The 18,306-nt window shown below is 42.2% G+C and overlaps 1 protein-coding gene across 1 annotated transcript; it reads left to right on the top strand.

Moving 5' to 3' along the window:
* Nucleotides 1–652: 652 nt before the first annotated feature.
* ccnd1 (cyclin D1) lies at nt 653–12,649 on the top strand. Its single transcript, XM_063196950.1, has 5 exons — nt 653–1,051; nt 2,235–2,450; nt 2,946–3,105; nt 6,456–6,604; nt 8,820–12,649. The coding sequence occupies exons 1-5, from the start codon at nt 854–856 to the stop codon at nt 8,976–8,978; spliced, it is 882 nt and encodes a 293-aa protein (XP_063053020.1). The 5' UTR covers nt 653–853; the 3' UTR covers nt 8,979–12,649.
* Nucleotides 12,650–18,306: the final 5,657 nt, after the last annotated feature.

The raw sequence follows: 18,306 nt of genomic DNA, 5'->3' as shown, positions 1-18,306 counted from the left end.
GGGGACAATGGGCTTGTCCAGTGCAAGTGAAGAGGACAATTGTCTTACATGGAGAACTTATGGTTAAGTAAATGTGAACTATTAGGAATAATAACTTTTACTCTAGCAAATCATGATGCCCTTACAGAGGCATTGGGTCCTTGTAATCTTTTTGATTTAAAAAAAAAAAATATATATATATATATAGGCCTAGATTATATGCATAGGCCTACATCATATTATGTATTGCATAGCACATGTTTGGATTTTCTTTGGCAAAGAAAAGTATTGTTATTATTATAATTATTATTATAATAATAATTAGGCCTATAATAATAATAATAATAATAATAATAATAATAATAATAATGCAACCTTACTGTGATTTCGATAAATAACGTTTCATATAATGTATAAGTTTCAGACCCACACCATAGCTAAGATGACTAAAACACATCAGCGGTTAGGCTAGTTAATACTACCCCCAACTGGAGCATCCTTCTTTGCCCTCTTCAACTTGACGCCCCCGTCCTGGCACCATCCAGACCAGCCGCCTCTCTCAGAAACAGAGACCTCCCACTTTCAAATACGCAATAGCAAGCTCGTCCTAGATGAGGAGGAAGCCTATGCCTAGCTCTTTAAAATTGCGCTCCTCACTGTGGCCACTCTGCGCTCATGCTCGCTCGCGGCTTTGATCTCTAACAACAGTAACGTCATTGCTCAAGCACTGCGAGGGGAGTTTCACGGGGAAGGGCAGACTAGTTCCTCTAGAGGGCTTGAACGCCAGTAGCTGCAGGCAGCATCCACAGAACTTCTACCAGGAGCGCACAGTCTGTCTCTATCAGCCCCACAAACTTCAGCGATCGTCTTAGGAATGGAACACCAGCTTCTTTGCTGCGAAGTGGACACTATTAGGAGAGCATACCAGGATACGAATTTACTCAATGACAGAGTTCTACAAGCAATGCTCAAAGCTGAAGACAATTATCTTCCTGCCACGAACTACTTAAAATGTGTTCAAAAAGAAATTGTGCCTTACATGAGGAGGATTGTTGCCACATGGATGCTTGAGGTTCGTTTCATTGTTGTAAGAATTTTCCGTGGCAGATGTGTTCCGTGTGCCTCGACATTATGTAAACTTATCACTGTGCCCTTTGGACTGAAATGTATCAAATGAATTGCATGTTACATTGTGTTATTTACCAAGTTGCAACGCTTTGGTTGTGTATTGGTGCGTGGTGTGTTACCACTTGGCCTAATAGAACTAACCGACCTTTTGCTTGTTTGATATCTCATTGTACAGGGTACTGTATCAATGTAATTCTTGGAAAAAATAAGTCTTGGCATGTCTTTTAAAGATAGAAGCCGAAGGATATGGTTCCAATGTATATATTGCGATAGAAGACAGAAACAAAATTAGCTAAATATTATTATAAATAAACAGCAATGTACACGTATGCAGTGAAACTAGTGCCAGTAGATGCGCCATCTTTGTTTGCTAGTGGCAAAGTAATCGGGCTTTAAAAGGCAGAAATAGCTATGTTACAGAGAGTATTTCCATTAAATACCCTTAAAAGTATCTTGACTGAAAGGTACTTTAGTAAGGATTGCTATTTAATGCGATGTAAAGGTTACGATACTCCCGCGCTTGATAAAGAAAGTCTCGTGAGCTGGAGAGTTTGACTCTGGGCGATTAAGCGGTTATTAAACTAAAATTACACGTTTATTAAGTAATGCCCGAGTGATTAAATGAAATTTTATGGTGTGTGGGTCATTTACATGTAGGTTTTGTTGATGTCGTGCAATGGCATATAAATTTAATTATTTTTCGAAGTTGAGTGCCACTGAGAGGTTTGTGTCACATGCTTCTTCTTGAGGAAGACTTTGACATAATTTTAATTAATTTTTATACCTTACCATTGAAAAAACTTTGTATAATGGAGCGGATCTGATAGAACATAGGTTAAGCAACATTTTCATGTGAATATTATGGTGCAAAACAATTTTCAAATATTTTAAAATATTTTTTGAAAATATGACGAACTACAAATTTCAGTCCAAGCCATGCGGTTGACGCCACCTTTGTGTGTATGAAAGAGACGTCTGCAATTACTTTGACATTTCCGCAAAATATTCTACAGCGATGTATATGATGAAACCCATTCCTTTTCGCTGCAATGGTTTCTTTTTAGACACTTTACGAAAACTGTATTACTTTGAGGTCGTCTTATTTTTTGTCTTTCCGGTTTCCACAGGTCTGTGAAGAGCAGAAATGCGAAGAGGAGGTTTTTCCCTTGGCTATGAATTACTTGGACAGATTTTTGTCTGTTGAGCCGACAAAGAAAACAAGATTACAGTTACTGGGAGCCACTTGTATGTTTTTGGCATCAAAAATGAAGGAAACCATTCCTTTAACAGCTGAGAAGTTGTGTATATACACCGACAATTCAATCCGACCTAGCGAGTTACTGGTACGATTGCTTAACTTTTCATTTCCTATTTGCCACAATGCATGATGTAGTACACATAGATCTAGATGTAGTTTGTCAATATGTGCTGAGTATGAATCACTTTTTAATATTCTTGTGTTGTAATATGCAACGACTTTCTTATTATATTGAATTAGTGTTTCTTTCCCCAAGTCTTCATGTTAAATCATGTTTGTTATAGGCCTACTCTGAATCAAAATACATATAGCCTAATACTAAGAAAAGGTCTTAAGCAAATGGGACCGGATGTATACTTAATGTATTTTTGCGCATTATTTTCGTAATACTAGTGGCAATGCGAGAACGCTAGAGGCACTCGGTTTTGGATAACTTTTACGCAGTGGTGCTCCGTCGCCCTCTAGTGGCCTCTGTACCCTACTTCACTAAGCTTTTGTCATAGCTTGTTAAGGCTAGCCTCTCACTCTTTCTCTCTGTCTCTCTCTCTTTCTCTCTCACCCCCTCCCTCCTCTCCCTCAGCAAATGGAGCTACTTGTGCTGAACAAGCTGAAATGGGATCTAGCGTCAGTCACTCCACACGATTTCATTGAACATTTCCTCTCCAAACTTCCCATTCATCAGGACACCAAGAAAATCCTTCGCAAACATGCTCAGACCTTTGTGGCTCTCTGTGCTACAGGTATGCATGCTGTTGCAGGGTTCAATCTGTTATTGCTACTCTGATAACTGCTGTGTGCTTGTATACATTGAGAGTTACTCATTGGTGTATATGTCTGCAGGATAATGTGTGTTACTGTGGATTTACTTCAGGGGATCCTTTTAGGCGCAACAGGTGTATACCCATCCCCATCATCTGTGATTCACCCATCCATCCCCTCTTTTGCCTCAGTCTGTGTTGTGTGCCATTATCCCCTTCATATAGTCCCCACGTTCCCCATTTTCCCCCCCTCAGAGTGCGACACATGCCTTCATCTCATATTTAATCAGAGAGTTTTTGTTTCCCTTTTTGGGTTTATTTCTTTTTTTTTTTTTTTTGAAGTTGCATAACTTTGGAATAGGCGTTGTGTGGAGTTGGTTCTGTGATCATTGGATCATACATAATCCACCCATACCATCATCTCCCTCCTTCATTTGTATTTTTTTTCCAAGTTTGAGAATGTTTCTTTTCACGTTGTAGGCTAAACGTGGGTCGTGGATGGTGTGAGGAGGAGAGCCCTATTTTGGTTGAGATCAGAGGGTAGATACCCCCCAACCCAACCACCCCCCCCCCCCCAACACCCCCCCCCCCCCTTTCCCCTTTTTTGTTTGTTGACTCTCTCTGAAGACCTGGGGATGATACTTCGCCCCGTCCTGGTGTGCCAGGGGGGCACCATCCTATCCAATCTCCAGTTGGTTGGAAATCTCTTTATACACTAAGCTAGGGGGCTGGGACAATAGAGGAGGCCCAGACTCCTGTGTCCAGTGGAGAAGAGAGGGTGGAGGCAGGGAGGGGTGGGTGTTGGTGGGGGGGAAGGATAGGGCCAGGGGTTTGGATGGGTAATATGGATATGGAGGTAGGGGTAAAGAAGAGGGGGTGGGTGCGTAAGTGTAGGGAGTTTGCATAAGGTGATATGAAAAAAGAATTCCAATTCGACATAGGCCTCCAGTCTGCCTCCTTCGCCCAAACAAAAGTGGATTTGTGTTGGACGAAGCCCCCTTTGTGCTGTGGTAGGTCAGGGGGAAAACCTAACTTGTGGTTTGCTGTTTGAAGTTACTGCTTAATTGAGGAGATTGAATGGGCTCAGTCTTGGGCTGCCTCTACTCCCTTGGTGGCTCTCTCTCGCTCTGTGTGTGTGTGTGTGTGTGTGTGTGTGTGTGTGTGTGTGTGTGTGTGTGTGTGTGTGTGTGTGTGTGTGTGTGTGTGTGTGTGTGTGTGTGTGTGTGTGGAGAGAGAGAGTACACATGCGTGCATGAAAGAGAGCGAGAGGGAGAGAGAGAGAGAAAGAGAGAGAGAGAAAGGGAGAGAGAGTGCGCCTCCTGCCTATAAAGGTTCTTTGAGGTGGCTTAGGGGGGAATGTGGATGGATGTAGGGAGGAACGCAGATTCTCAGAAAGAGAAACGAACGCACAGCAACAAGTGTAGCTCACTCACAGCAGATGTGGCTGAGGAGGAGTTGAGTTGGACGAGGTTTTACTGCTGCCATGATTAAGGCATGCATTTGCCATGCACTGGAATTTAAACAAGTTAATTAAAGGAGTGAAAAAAATAGGAAACTTCACAGACAATTTTAGGTTCATTCAATGTTTTTTTGGTATGCTTGCACATTTGTATACCATGTGACCCAGACCTCTCTATTCCTGAATGTCTCGACCAATACTACCACCATCACCAGGGCTTGTATTCTGGCGTTGTTGGACAATGTCTCTTTTTTTCTCTTCAAGTTACTCCCTACTCACTCAACAAGGAGTGCAGGAGATGACCCTGTTAGAAGACCCCCCATCCCATCCCATCCCACCATCCCCCTTCCTTCTCCCCTTCAGAGGAGGCTCAGTTTTGTCTCCTTCAGGGTGGCTGGCATTCCTTCCACAGCTCCTCAAAAGAGCCCCAGCACCTCCCCCCACCTCCCCCCCGCAACCTCACCATACCAACCCCCCATTACCAGCCCCGTTACCCCCCTTTCCTTTCCCCCAATATCAATCCTAGAACTCTGGGCATTCTGGCAAGTCAGACCCAAAACATGGACCCCCTTAACAATAATGGCACCCCTCCCCTAACTCCCACCTCCTCATCCTTTTACTTTTATGCCAGTGTCAAGTTTGATTCATCTTGCTACATGCTCTTCGTCTTTTTTTGTTCAAGCGCCTTTTCAAAGTGGTGCAGCACGTTTAGGAAGTGGAAGATGGTAACACAAAGAAAAAGAAAACCTCACCTACCCTGGCCCTGCTATGTTGCACGGGTGTTACTACTTGAAGGGCTTTCACTAAGACAGCGGTAGTAAGCATTGCTAAATAAAAGACCCGGTAGTAGTTGGGCCTCATAACTTAGTGTGCGTGGGCCATATCCTCGGATAAGTTGCCAAGCTAGTCTGGAAGTCTGGGAAGGTAGTACTAGAGACACCCCGTGTCCCAGAACAAACCCCCTCTACCCCCTCCCTGCACGGGGCCCCACACCTCAAAACACCCCCCAACCCTTAACCCCATTCCCTTTTCTTATATGCATGTTTTTTGTGTGTGGGAACACATAGGAGAAGATTTATAATCCCCTAAACCACTTGAAAAGCGGATGTTAGACATGATGTTTCCAGTGAGAGGTCCAACCAAGAAGGGGGTGTATGGGGGGGGGGTGGAATGTTGATTTATGGCAGGCTGAGTAAGTGGGAAGGAGGTGGGGGGTGGATGGATGGACGGACGGACGGATGGGGAGTCTTCCGCATTCACTTTTTCTTCCCTCAGATTGTGGAGAGTGGTGTGAATATATTTTTATGCACATGTGCTGCTTATGTTTGCATATGCATATGCATCTGCTGTATATACTGTATGTTCTGTGCTGACTTTTGCAACACATGTGAATCTTTAGAGTAACTTTATTTATCCCCAGGGGGAAATTACTATATTACATAAGATCAGTTCAACTTTTTTGCAATATATGATAATCTACTATGATTATGACTCTGTAGCATTTGGTGCATACTTTGGCAAAAGATATAACTAATTTGACAAACACATTGTTGTGCATTTCGATCTAAATGTTGTGTATCCCCTGCTAGCACTAGCAAGTGTTTGCACCATCTCCACCTTTCACTTGTACAGACTGAAAGTTCTTTAGAATGACCCACAGATTCCAGTCATGCTCTTTGTGTAAGCTTTGTGTATGTTAACCCTACCCTGCCATTTCCGACCCATTGCCCAATGATCAGTCAAAGTGACGATCCTCCCTGACCCCATTAACAAGATGGCAGCTTTCAAAATGGCTGCTGCTACTTGTCAGGAATGTGCATGTCGTCATCCGTCTCTCACCTTTTTTTCTCTCTCTTTCTCTTCTCCTCACCAGACATTAAGTTCATCGCTAACCCGCCCTCCATGATCGCTGCTGGTAGCGTGGCTGCGGCAGTACAAGGCCTACATATGAAGAGCATGGACGCTTCACTCACCTCTCAGAACCTCACAGAGCTGCTGTCACAAATCATCAAGAGCGATCCAGTAAGATCCCAACTTCTTGTACTTTCTTATTACGTAAAAGAAAATTAGTGAATTAACTTAAGCTGATGTCGTGGCTACACAGTAAAGAATGAAAATCTTTTCATTAAAAAAATAACATGCATTATTGCGTGGTTCAAAGTTCAAAAAAGGATGCATGCAGCGCTTCCTGTTTCCTGTCCTGAAGTTGGTGCCGTAGAGCCCTCTTTATGGTGTGCAATCTAGTATTGTCGCACACGCATTCGAGAATTAAAATCTAGTGAGGTCAGAAGTCCTCCAGTATGCTACATATTATACATGTCCTCCCTATATAACATATTCTGTCTGTCTCTGGTTTTGAAATTAGCACATGGTTGGTGGTACTTTCACAAAATCTGTAGTACTTAGCAGAGGAAGAGCCTGTGCTTACAGAACAGTTGTGGGGTACAGACGGTCCATCCTAAGCAATAGCATTACGTCAATGTGCCAAAAATCCCCTAATCCATTGTCCCCATTGTTATTGATAAGGGGGTGGGAGGTGGCAGAGGCATGGGAAAGGGACTGCAGAAGGGGTGGAGAGCGAGAGAGAGGAGGGGAGGCCTGGTTGAATACCTGTATTTAACGGAAGACCTCCTGTTCATCAAAGCCCTTTGCAGGGGGTGGGTTGCTGCGAACCCATGCTCTCTCTCTCTCTCTCTTTCTCCCTTTTCAACACACCCCAAGCACAGTTTCGGTTTGAGTGAGCCTGTTAAACCACAAAACTATAAACGTTTACAACTTCGGAGAAATATATCTCGGTAGGGTACAGTGTATTCGCCCACGCTAGCTCTTCGTACCCATGCATGATACTTTATAAGGGTGGATCAGCCAGTGCAGTAAATTCGATGGCTAAGGAGAAAAAAAGACCTGACCAAAATCTAGAACGGTTTCGGCAGGAAGTGTAGTCAGCTAACCCGTTCATACGCCCTGCAAAAAAAGTTTCATCATCCATCCGCAATAGTCTTGAGTAAGCTGTCGGGGAGACGGACGCGCATAACTTCTCAAGCCTCTTTCTCACACCCAGCCAGCTCCGGTTTCCCCCAGCCTCTTTGATCCGAGTAATGAGAGCCCAAATCATTAGAGTGAGTTCCCCCTGTAGGGCACCCTATCCCCACCCCCATCACCACCACCACCACCCCCTTCCTTGCACACACAGAGAGAGGGAGAAAGAGAAAGAGAGAGAGAGAGAGAGAGAGAGAGAGAGAGAGAGAGAGAGAGAGAGAGAGAGAGAGAGAGAGAGAGAGAGAGAGAGAGAGAGTCTGCCCCCTCTCCGGCCTTGCCCAGGAGAATGGCTTTACCCTTCCATTGTCTTGGGAGGCCAGGACCTGTTGCTAGCAGATTGAGTTTCTTGTGCTGCCTTCTTTTCTTGTGCTGGCCTCCTAATCCAGCTGCTGCTTCCCCTGGGTGGTAGAAGCGCTCACTGCATGTTTTTAGCTTTTTTATCACTGCATGTTTTTAGCTTTTTTTATCACTGCATGTTTTTAGCGCACTATCTAACTCCGCTCCTATTCTAACACAACTGTTGACGACTGGGGTGCAAAGCATGCTAGATCAACACATAAACTTTACCATGGAGGACTTATGACGTCTTTTTTTCTTTTAATGTTTTATATCAGAACAGACAAACTATACATAGGCTAATCATCAGCTGCAAAGCTTCTCCGCTACCACAACTCTTGGCTTCCTCCACCACCACTAGTACAAAAATAGTTTTAGAGCTACGGGTAGTGTAGCACATTGCTGCAGTGTCAGTCCCTATGAAATGTCGAAACACAAAACCGAAAATCTCCTATTGCCACTTCCTGTTTTCAGATAGCCTCTTTGTATGAATTGTCAATCAGCCTCCACAAACAGTATTGTGAATGGACAAGGGTTGTGAGTGTTCAGTTAGCATGGTTGCTAATAGTTTTTTTTTTACTGGTGTGGTCATGGTGTGTCAGATGACTAGACCAGTAAAATGAATATGCACATGCAACCTTGCTTCCTAGGTGGAGTAGAAATATTACTTAGGTTACGTTAGGCCTACTTAAGATACTTTCCTATTACAGTTGTCTGCATCACTTGATGTATTTGCGAATATGTTAAAGGAGAATTTTAGTCTTTTTACAAATGTATCTTACAAATAAGATAACTCATCACCATCATTGCTATTGTGCTAATGTCCAATATCTCTTCTCTGTCTCTCCCTGTGTCTATCCAGGACTGCCTCCGCGCCTGTCAGGAGCAGATCGAATCGCTGCTGGAGACCAGCCTTCGCCAGGCCCAGCAGCAGCACGCCGGCTCCACAGAAACCAAGACCATGGAAGAGGAAGTGGATCTCTCTTGCACCCCCACGGACGTGCGGGACGTGAACATTTGAGCGGCCGAAAAGGGGGAAAAGACGGAAAACGCGTTTCTGTTTCAGAAAAAAAACAAACAAAAAAAACGGGCGAGAGGCTTTTCAGGAAGAAGAGTGAGAAGATGGCGGAGAAGATGGAGATGGATGATGATGATGCTGCTTTGCGATCACTCAGCACCCCCACCTTACTGTACTCCCCATGGACACTCTAGCGCTCGCAGCATAGTGCTTGACCCACCCCCCATCCTATTCACTGCCAAACCCGCTCCCCACCACCATACCCAAGCCCCCACAGCCCCTACTCCCCTAAACGGCATCCTGGTAGGTGGGGACAGCGAAGGGATCAATGCTTTTGCTCACGTGCCATCACTTTGGCTTTTTAAAAATTCCCTAAGTTCAGCTGATCGAAGCATGAAATCGGGCAAAAAAAAAGAAATGAAATGACTCTTATTGTGAAAGAAAACTAAATACAAAAAAAAAATCATAAAAGAAAAACAATCTGGAAAAAAGTACAGAGGCAGAATATTGTGTATGAAATCATATGTGGGATGTAGACCTTGTGTTTTTTTTTTTCAAATTGGGCAAAACACAAGTGTTTCTTAAAAAAAAAAAAAAAAAAAAAAAAAATTCCAAAAGCCAACATCACCTTTAATAGTTTACTGGGGACATTTGTCCAACAACAGATTTTGTTTTCTGATTTTGTTGTCCAAAAGAGTCAGTGGTCTTTTTTTTTGGGCAGTCGGCTCTCCCGGCTCAAAGCCAAGGCCTTTTCCTGCATAAAGCCAAACAGCAGGGTCTGAACTGGACAGAAATCAAATGTTGTAGTGAGTGCTGCTACCAACGCCTTTGCACTCTGATGTGCGTTACTACATCTAATGTTCAAATTGAAAGGCTGTGAATTGGTATTGGGATCCAAAACAGCTTAAAAACCCTATGTGTGATGATGATGATGATGATGATGATGATGATGATGATGATGGTAGATGGTAGACACACGGCCATGGTTCAGTTGGTGAGAAATGGACAGACCAGAGCTGGCGTGTTGTGCACAAGTGTGTGTGCAGAGTTAACTTTTAAAGACCATTTTAAAGGGTAGCCCAGTTGTCCATGGACTATGCTGTCTTGTTTTTTTATTTCTGAAACCATTCCACCTTAAAGCACTTTGAGTCAGTAGTACATTAATGACTATTTTGAGTACAGCATAGGAAACCAGAACATGGGAATGGTGGAAAAAAATGGCAATTTGCAATGCAGAGCAAAAATCTAACCTCTGTGGTTTCAGGAAAGGTGCGACAGCGCGAGTGAGACATTTTTATTCAGAAAAAGAAAGGAAGAAAGAGAAAACTGCCTGTCCAGCTCTAGGGAGTAAGACTCAGCGTTTTATATCTACACATTCATACAGAGATACAACAACGAAAAAAGCTATCGGGGTCACGGCGGTCAGTTGTATTGGTGACCGCATACAGTGTACATTGTTTCATGTTTCACGACACACTTTCACGACCATTGCATTTTCTGTTGCTTGAATTGCATCTGAAGCATATTGAAACACTAGAATAATGTAATTTATAGTTATCTTAAGCGTTAATGACTATTTATTGCAAAAAAACATATTCTCTTTTCAAGGCCAGTGTGGATTTTGACAGAATGGTTTAGTCTTCTATGATTATTTAAATCTGTTCAGTGCACAATTGCTAACAAACTAGTCATAGATAGTTGTTGACGTAATGCAATAAGTACTCAGTTTGTACGGCCTCGGAAAGAGTCTTTTTTTTCTCTCTCACTTTTTTTTTGAAACAGTGAAAAACCATGATGATGAATCAGTGTGCATCGGAAATTCAAAGAGGAAAAATGACTAAGTGTTACCCATTTTTCAACTGTACAAACAACAAGGTTTTAGACGATTTTGCACAAACTCAAAGATGTCTGCTGCCATCCATTGTAGAGTGGTAAAAAAAAAAGATACCATTTGTGGGAAATAGCTGAGAAAATGAGTTGTGGAGCGAGAATCTGTAGTGGTGGCATGAAGTAAGAGGAAAAAATGTGCCGAATCATTGAGTGATTGTACAGTTTAAAAGCAAGAAAGGTGGAATGAACACTCCTCACTCTGAGCTGCTATGGAGGTATTCCCAGCAAATATTGATGACTTAAAAAAAAAAAAAAGAAAGAAAAAGAAAAAAGAAAAATGCTTTTTTCTCTTATAAAACTGTTTGCTGCTATTTTGTGAATATGTTTTTATTACAGTGTCAATATACTGCCATGTAATAGGTTTTAATTTTCTCATAGAAAATGATATTATTGACATCGTTGTTTTTGTAGTGTGTGTTTTATGTGATATGCGTTTTTTTTTCCTTAATGTGATATGCGCGCTATTCCAAAAAAAAGGAAAAAAGACAAGAAAAAAAGAGAAAAAAGTTCCTGTTTTTCCACTATACCTCATGACTATTTACAGGATTTTTGTTCATTTAGTCCAGTTTTTTTTTCTCTTCCTCCTCCTGACGTCTTTTGTCAGTTTTTATTTCCACATAGATGTTTTTCCAACTGAACTAAATGAAAACCATGTATGTAAATCCAAATGGGTCCCTGCTGAGCGTTGGTTGAGGCAGAGTGTAATTGGTGCCATTGATTATTGAACTCTTGAATTTGTTAAGTGTTTCATTGAAAGAGACTGTAATGCCCCCATTCGGCCCATGATGGCCCGTGTATATATTTATAAAGTTTTTTTTGTTTTGTACAAATTGAAAATATATATTATAGAGTTTTTAAAATGGCTAGCCTTCTCATGATGAGGCCATAGTCTTGTTTTTTTCTCCGGGTTAATTCAACACCATTTTCATTCATTTTTGATGTACTTCGCGTACTCCGTTTTTGTAATTGCAGGTATTTTGGCATTTTTCAATCAAGTGTATGTACTGCACAATAAACAAACACACAAAACACCATATGACCAAGCCTATTGTATCTTCTCTCCCAAAAACGAAAACCAAAAACAAACAAAAAAACTAGTTGACAGCCAGAATTGGCATTACATGACAGTCCCACAATATAAGATACAGGAAACAGTAGTGGCCCTTGATAAGAGGAGCTCTACAGCGCCCCCTATCCCTTTAGGAGTCTAAAAGCTATGCCTCACATAAGTGCTGCAATTCAACAGTCATATTGGAGTTCTAGAGGGCAGAGTTCATAATCATTCTTTTCCTTTTTCTTTTTCCTTTATGCTGCTTGCAAACCCAGGACCCAGGAGGATCACTCAATTGTTTTCTGTCTCGACCAGCAGTGATGTTTTTTTCTGTTTTTGTTTGTGTTTTCTTTTGTTTTACCTCAGAGACATCTACATGACTTCACTGATAAAAGAAAGAAACCGTCTTGCTCGGTCAGTTTCTTGTCTAACAGAGGACATGTGCGCCCTGATGTCTCTGGTGGAAAGATGATTTTTGGTTGTCAGGCTTTCATTCGCTCGAGTGTCAGGGCATGTCGTGCACAGTGATATCATGTGGGATAACTGTACAGGGCTGCTCTTGTCCTTTGGAAGATGGTAGTCATAAGCTAAATGGGGGGATGATGGACAGGCCAACTGTACAAGATTGCTTTTGTGATGCTATGACTGGTTTGGTCTGAAATGCACATTGCTCCAAAATTGTTTGTGCGCAATACAGTATGTTTAAAACATCATTTTAAGGTAAAATAAAAAAATGGAAATGATAAAAAAAGAGTAAGTTGTCTTGTTTATTCGATAGTGTCTGTCTATCTGTCTGTGTGAGTTGTCTGTGCATGAATGTGTGTGTGTGCGTGTGTGTTATTCTGTTAGTCAGTTACAATGAAACCGGTTACGGCCGTCATGTTGTTGTTACTACTTTAATAAATTGTATCAGTTAGCACGCCAGTGTGCACATCCGATTTCTTGTAAGTAAGAAAACAAAACATGGTGTGTCTGTGTGAGTTGTCTGTGTCCATGAATGTATGTGTGTGTGCGTGTGTCTGTGTGTGTGTGTGTGTGTGTGTGTGTGTGTGTGTGTGTGTGTGTGTGTGTGTGTGTGTGTGTGCGTGTGCGTTTGTGTGTGTGTGTGTGTGCGTGTGCGTTTGTGTGTGTGCGTGTGCATGTGTGTGTGTGAAACCGAGACTGTACATGCTTTTTGGTTATGCATGGAATGTCTTTGATCTGGCCTTTCTGCCGAGCCAAGGAGAAAGCATGAATCACTAATCTGTTCCCATAGTCCAGCAGGGCTGAGCAGGACAAACAGTGGCAGGCAGGCGAAGGGCAGTCGACTCGTGTGGGAGGCAGACGGGCGGGCGGGCAGGCGGGCGAAGCCAGGCCGGGGTAGGGCAGTGTGGGAGGCATGGTGTAGTGTGGGTGGGTGGATGGTGTGTGCGGGTCGGTGTGGTCGTCGTGGCTGTGCGGTTGAGGCCAGGCCGGGGTAGGGCAAGTGTGGGAGGCAAGGGTGCATGGTGTGGTGTGGGATGTGTGTGTGGGGGGCGGTGTGGCCATGGTGGCTGTGCTTCAGAAGCTAATCATTGTCATATCTGGCTTGACCCTGTGCTGAATTCCAGCTCTGCTAATTTCATGTGACGGTGTACCAGTGACGCACTGCTCTGCACTGAGGGTGACTGCTTGACAAGCTATGACTGTGGTCGGAATGAGCAAGTCAGTCGGATTGACCAGTTGTCCTCTCTGGTCAGTCTGTCAGTCTGTCTGTATGTCCTTCTCACAGTCCTCTCACACCCTTTCGCCTGAAAATGTAAGAAGGCTGGACATTCATAGTGAAACCAGACTGGGGTCAGTTTACACGTATACAGGAATTGAATTAAAGTTATTTATTTATTAATTAATTACTTTGTTCCTGGGCAGTTCTAACCTGAGAATGATATGGTTTTGTTGAGCCTTATTTATAACCATTGCGGGACATAGAAAATCATAGGTAATCAATATCCATGAACCAACAATTGAAACTTCTGTCAATTTTTGGAACATGGCCTAATGACACAACAAGATCAAAGAAAACCGTGGGTCGTCTGTTACTCAATCCGGCGCGTGGGGAGGCAATAGATAACCTTGGCAAAGTGAAATCAGCCATTTCAAAGTGATGGCCGTAAGTACCATGGCTGTAACTACCATTGAGGACACAGAGGTCATGTCCTCAGTATTTTTTTTTCAGTAATGTAACATTTATCTATGATGAAAATCGATATATGATCAACAATGATAAATTCAGTCTGTTATATGCCACCCTAATTTATCCTCAAGGCAGTGATTAATGAAAACTAACTTACGAGTTTGACTGAAGTGTTCGAAGCATTCTAAATGTATAGTTTGCAGTGTAGCACACAGTATTTGACCTCTGTATTTGAAAATGTCTGGTTACGGCCCTGACTCTGTCCACCTCATGGTCAGTCTCATGGTGTCCCACCTGTTGGCACACAATTTTTATAGAGTTGCTGTGCTCTATATTTACTATTGGTCAGATTCCACAATGAGTTTTATAAATGATTCAAAATCTAGTTTTAATGATGCAATGTTTATGTTTATGTCTATGTTTGTGTTTATTTAGAAGATAGTGATTTTAAATAAATAAGTGTGTGTGTGTGTGTGGGTGGGGGGGGGGTGGTCCTTGTTACAGTCTATGTACATTGTTGCATTGTATGTTATATTGTATTGGGTCATTGTCATACTGACTTTGTCCTGGCTGGGTCCCACAAACTCACTCAGCAGCCCTGGTTGTACTGTATTTTCTGTATTTCCAGCCCTTCTAACAATTCAGTTTTGAACCAGCAGATGGCCCTAGAGTCACCCTTTTAGGAAACAGAACTGGAAGCAGCAGTAGGCCAGAGCTGGGGTCAGTAATGCATGGTATGCCAGGGGGGGGCAATGGCTCTGTGTGAGCGAAGGGGTCACGAGGGAATCTGACCCCCACCTGCTAAATAGATATGGCAAAGGAAAATAAAAAACAAATTCCACCTACAGCTTGGTTTCATTATTAAACCTCATGGGTGGCTTTAGTATTACTGCTTGAAGGTATTTGTCATCACAAATAGCATCATCCTAGCTAGTAGAATTTGTAATTGCCCTTGACTCTGAGAAAGGCGCAGGTGTGCCGAAACGTCAGTCACTTTGTGCACCAAAATAATAATTAAAAAAAAAATCAGTTGCTGAGCGCTCCAGTCATCCCTGGGTCTAGTCACTTGCGAAGTAGCCCAGCTTGTCTTGCCCATTTACAGTTTTCTTCTGACCTCTAAAGCTCATTTTTGGAACTTAAGATGTATTTGTAAGACTCTTCACACAAATACAACATCCTCACACCAAATCAGCAAAACGGTGTAGATGCATTGTCCAACACAGTTTGCTTAACTCTACACAAAGTTGTGAAATAGACTGTTTTTGTACCCAATCGCTAACACATCCATCACATTACAGCACATATTGCAGCAAATACAGGCAGTAAAAAATAGATACACGCTTAGCCTTTTGGTTTTTCAATTCAAAAGGCATGCAAACTCTGTCTGAACAGTGATATTTCCCATAGGCCTATGTACATAAATAAACACAGGATGTTAAATGATCTTAGCATGTGTGTAGATTGCCTTCTTTTAATGTATTGAAAATCTCTGTCTGAGGATCTCCAAACATTCCCTGATGCATTACTGATTCATTTATCTCTAAATTTGTTGCTGGTAGCCTACAGCTGCCAAAATGAATTGTACACATAAGATGTGCGTAATTGTGCGAACACAAAGTATAATACGGTGAGGATAATATTAATATACTGTACCCTAATGTGGGTCAGTTTTGTCACTTCAAATTTGGTGTATTCCAGTTTTTTTTCTGATCGCTAATGCTATTTTTTGTTACTTTTAAGATTTGGCAGAACTACTCACAGGACAACAACCAAATCAGCAAAATGGTGTAGATACAGTCCAACTGTACACACAGTTGTAAAACACCCGTCACATTAGTAGCACACATTGCGGCAAGTAGACACAGACAGTAAAAATTAAAAACACACTTTGCCTCTTGTTTTCTGTATTCACAGCGTCATTTTGAGGAGGTTAAGAAGAGTGTCTTCTTTATTTGAAAATTGTGTGTAGCAGTAAGTTGTGTTCACAGGCATGCAAAATGAGTGTTGCATAATGGATTGTTTGTTGTTTGGAAAGTGTGTTATTAATTGCAAACTGAGTGCAAAGCAGTTTTTGTGCTGTTAGTTTGGCTAAATTGGTTATAGGTTTGTGAAAGACCCTTGGGAAACTCCAGCTCTCATTGTCATTGTGACACAGCACTCCACAGAACACAAGTGAACACTGCACGCAAAGAAATTGCATTTATTCCTCACCCGTGCAAGGGGACAGCCCTCAATGGCGCCCCAAGGGAGCAGTGCGGCGGAACGGTACCATGCTCAGGGTACCTCAGTCATGGAGGAGGATGGGGGAGAGCACTGGTTGATTACACGCCCCACCAACCTGGCGTGTCGGGAGTCGAACCGGCAATCTTTGGGATACAAGTCTGACGCCCCAAACGCTTACCCATGACTACCCTTGTTTGTGTATCTGTCTTCAGAATTCCCAAAAGCAGCCAAAGTTACAAAAAGTGTTTTAGCGAACAATAAAAACTGTAAACACCTATCACTAGCCACAACTAAACCCAATTTTAGTGCCATTAGATTGGTGCATAGCCGACACTGTGAAACTTCAAACCAATGACCATATAAAAGCAGTAGCAATGGCAATGGTACTATATGTTATGATGAGTAGCAATGAAGTGTCCACATTACTTGGTGGATAATTCTACAGTAGGAGTGGGTGAAAGCATAACCAGGGCAGATCAGGAACAGGGAATGGTTGCAACATCTACTGTAGGCAACGTGTAGCTTTTTCCTCCAGAATAAAATAGGCCAACAAGCTAGGTGTGATTATTCACAACCCGCACAAATATGGGACATCCCACTAAGCATGTACAGTGTGAGTGTAATCACTCTAGCTATCTGTTGGAGAAAAAAAAATAGATGTTTCCATCTCCTCTTACAACTGTCCATCAGAACTCTTTATAAAGCACCAGAGCTGCAACACCCCACAACAACAGCAGGTGGAGCCAGAGTCGAAGAAAGTTCTGTATAAGGCAGGGGTTCCCAAACCTGGTATGTTCCAGCCAAGGCCCCCCTTACATGGGTCGTGCCACACTATTTTCCTGTGCACCCCTTTTCACAACCATAGGTCTGTTAGTCAGTCCCCCCCACTGTGATATAGCCTATAATAATGGTAATAATACAGCAATAAACAGTAATGTTCAGAGATGTGATAGAATGAGATGCGGGTTATTGTAATGCATTTCTTAACTAATGGGAATATTGTTAATCTTATTGTTTGGATTATTTTGGTGTACATTAGAAATCTAATTTATTAAAATATTTATTTTGTTTATATGCTTTTCCTGCCAACCTGTTGCGCTCCTCCCGTGCACCCTCTCACATCCCGCCAGGGGTCCCTGGCCCCCACTTTGAAAACCTCTGGTATAAGGAATCTCACAGCTCTAATGTCAGCAAGGAATTCAAGTCTGCGGAGAGCTCTATCAATTACACTTTTCCGTTAAAGATGTAAGAATCAAACTTTTTGCTTGTTACGCAGCAATATCCATGAATCAATAAACTATCAGGCAAATATCTGATGATGGGTGCCTGATTAAAGCTATACTTTGCAATAAAATAGCTATACTTTGTCATCAAATCATAAGTCATAGCTTGACTGGCCAGTTTTGTTAAAAACAGGCTCTTAGTGACCCTATTCAGAATCCATGCTTGCAGTTTTGTCCTGAACCCAAAGAGGCCAAAGAGGCTAAAAAGTCTGTCAACATTAGATCCTCAACCCCTACCTCAAATAAATGGAGAAAAGGCATTATTACATTTCGAAATATGTATTTTCATTTCCAGTGAACATCAACATACAGAGAGCTTTTAATTTAATGTTGGCCTACAGACAATAATAACCAAAAACCAAAAAAAAAACCTCACGTGTCAGTGCGTCAACAAACTCAAAAAAGTGTTGAATATATAATAGGCTTAAATGAGTCATTCGTACCACAATTGTCAGAACTCAATCAGAACTCAATTCACAGTTTGCTCATGGTGTCCAACAGGTCTGCATTTAAATGTTTCCCAATCTTTCATCTGTCACCTGGTCCTCGTCACTATCGCTGATGGATTTGTCATGACAGACGGCAGTAACAGCCAAAGTCCTTCTCTTCAACACCTCATATTATTTTGTCATCCACCCACTGTATTTCCACCTATTTTCCCCTGTGGTCAAATTGTGGCATTGCAAAAAAAGAGGAGTAACATCGACCTCTAGTGGTGGTCTGACTGACCAA

This window comes from Engraulis encrasicolus, chromosome 4, assembly GCF_034702125.1.
Source record: "Engraulis encrasicolus isolate BLACKSEA-1 chromosome 4, IST_EnEncr_1.0, whole genome shotgun sequence".
Taxonomy (NCBI): domain Eukaryota; kingdom Metazoa; phylum Chordata; class Actinopteri; order Clupeiformes; family Engraulidae; genus Engraulis; species Engraulis encrasicolus.
This window is presented reverse-complemented; position numbering and strand designations above follow the sequence as displayed.

Excerpts from the sequence above, each read along its gene's own strand:
- ccnd1 (XM_063196950.1), top strand. The coding sequence starts at position 854 with ATGGAACACCAGCTTCTTTGCTGCGAAGTGGACACTATTAGGAGAGCA. Across the intron at positions 3,106-6,455 it reads TGTGGCTCTCTGTGCTACAG|ACATTAAGTTCATCGCTAAC; the intron begins GTATGCATGCTG and ends TCTCCTCACCAG. Across the intron at positions 6,605-8,819 it reads AAATCATCAAGAGCGATCCA|GACTGCCTCCGCGCCTGTCA; the intron begins GTAAGATCCCAA and ends GTGTCTATCCAG.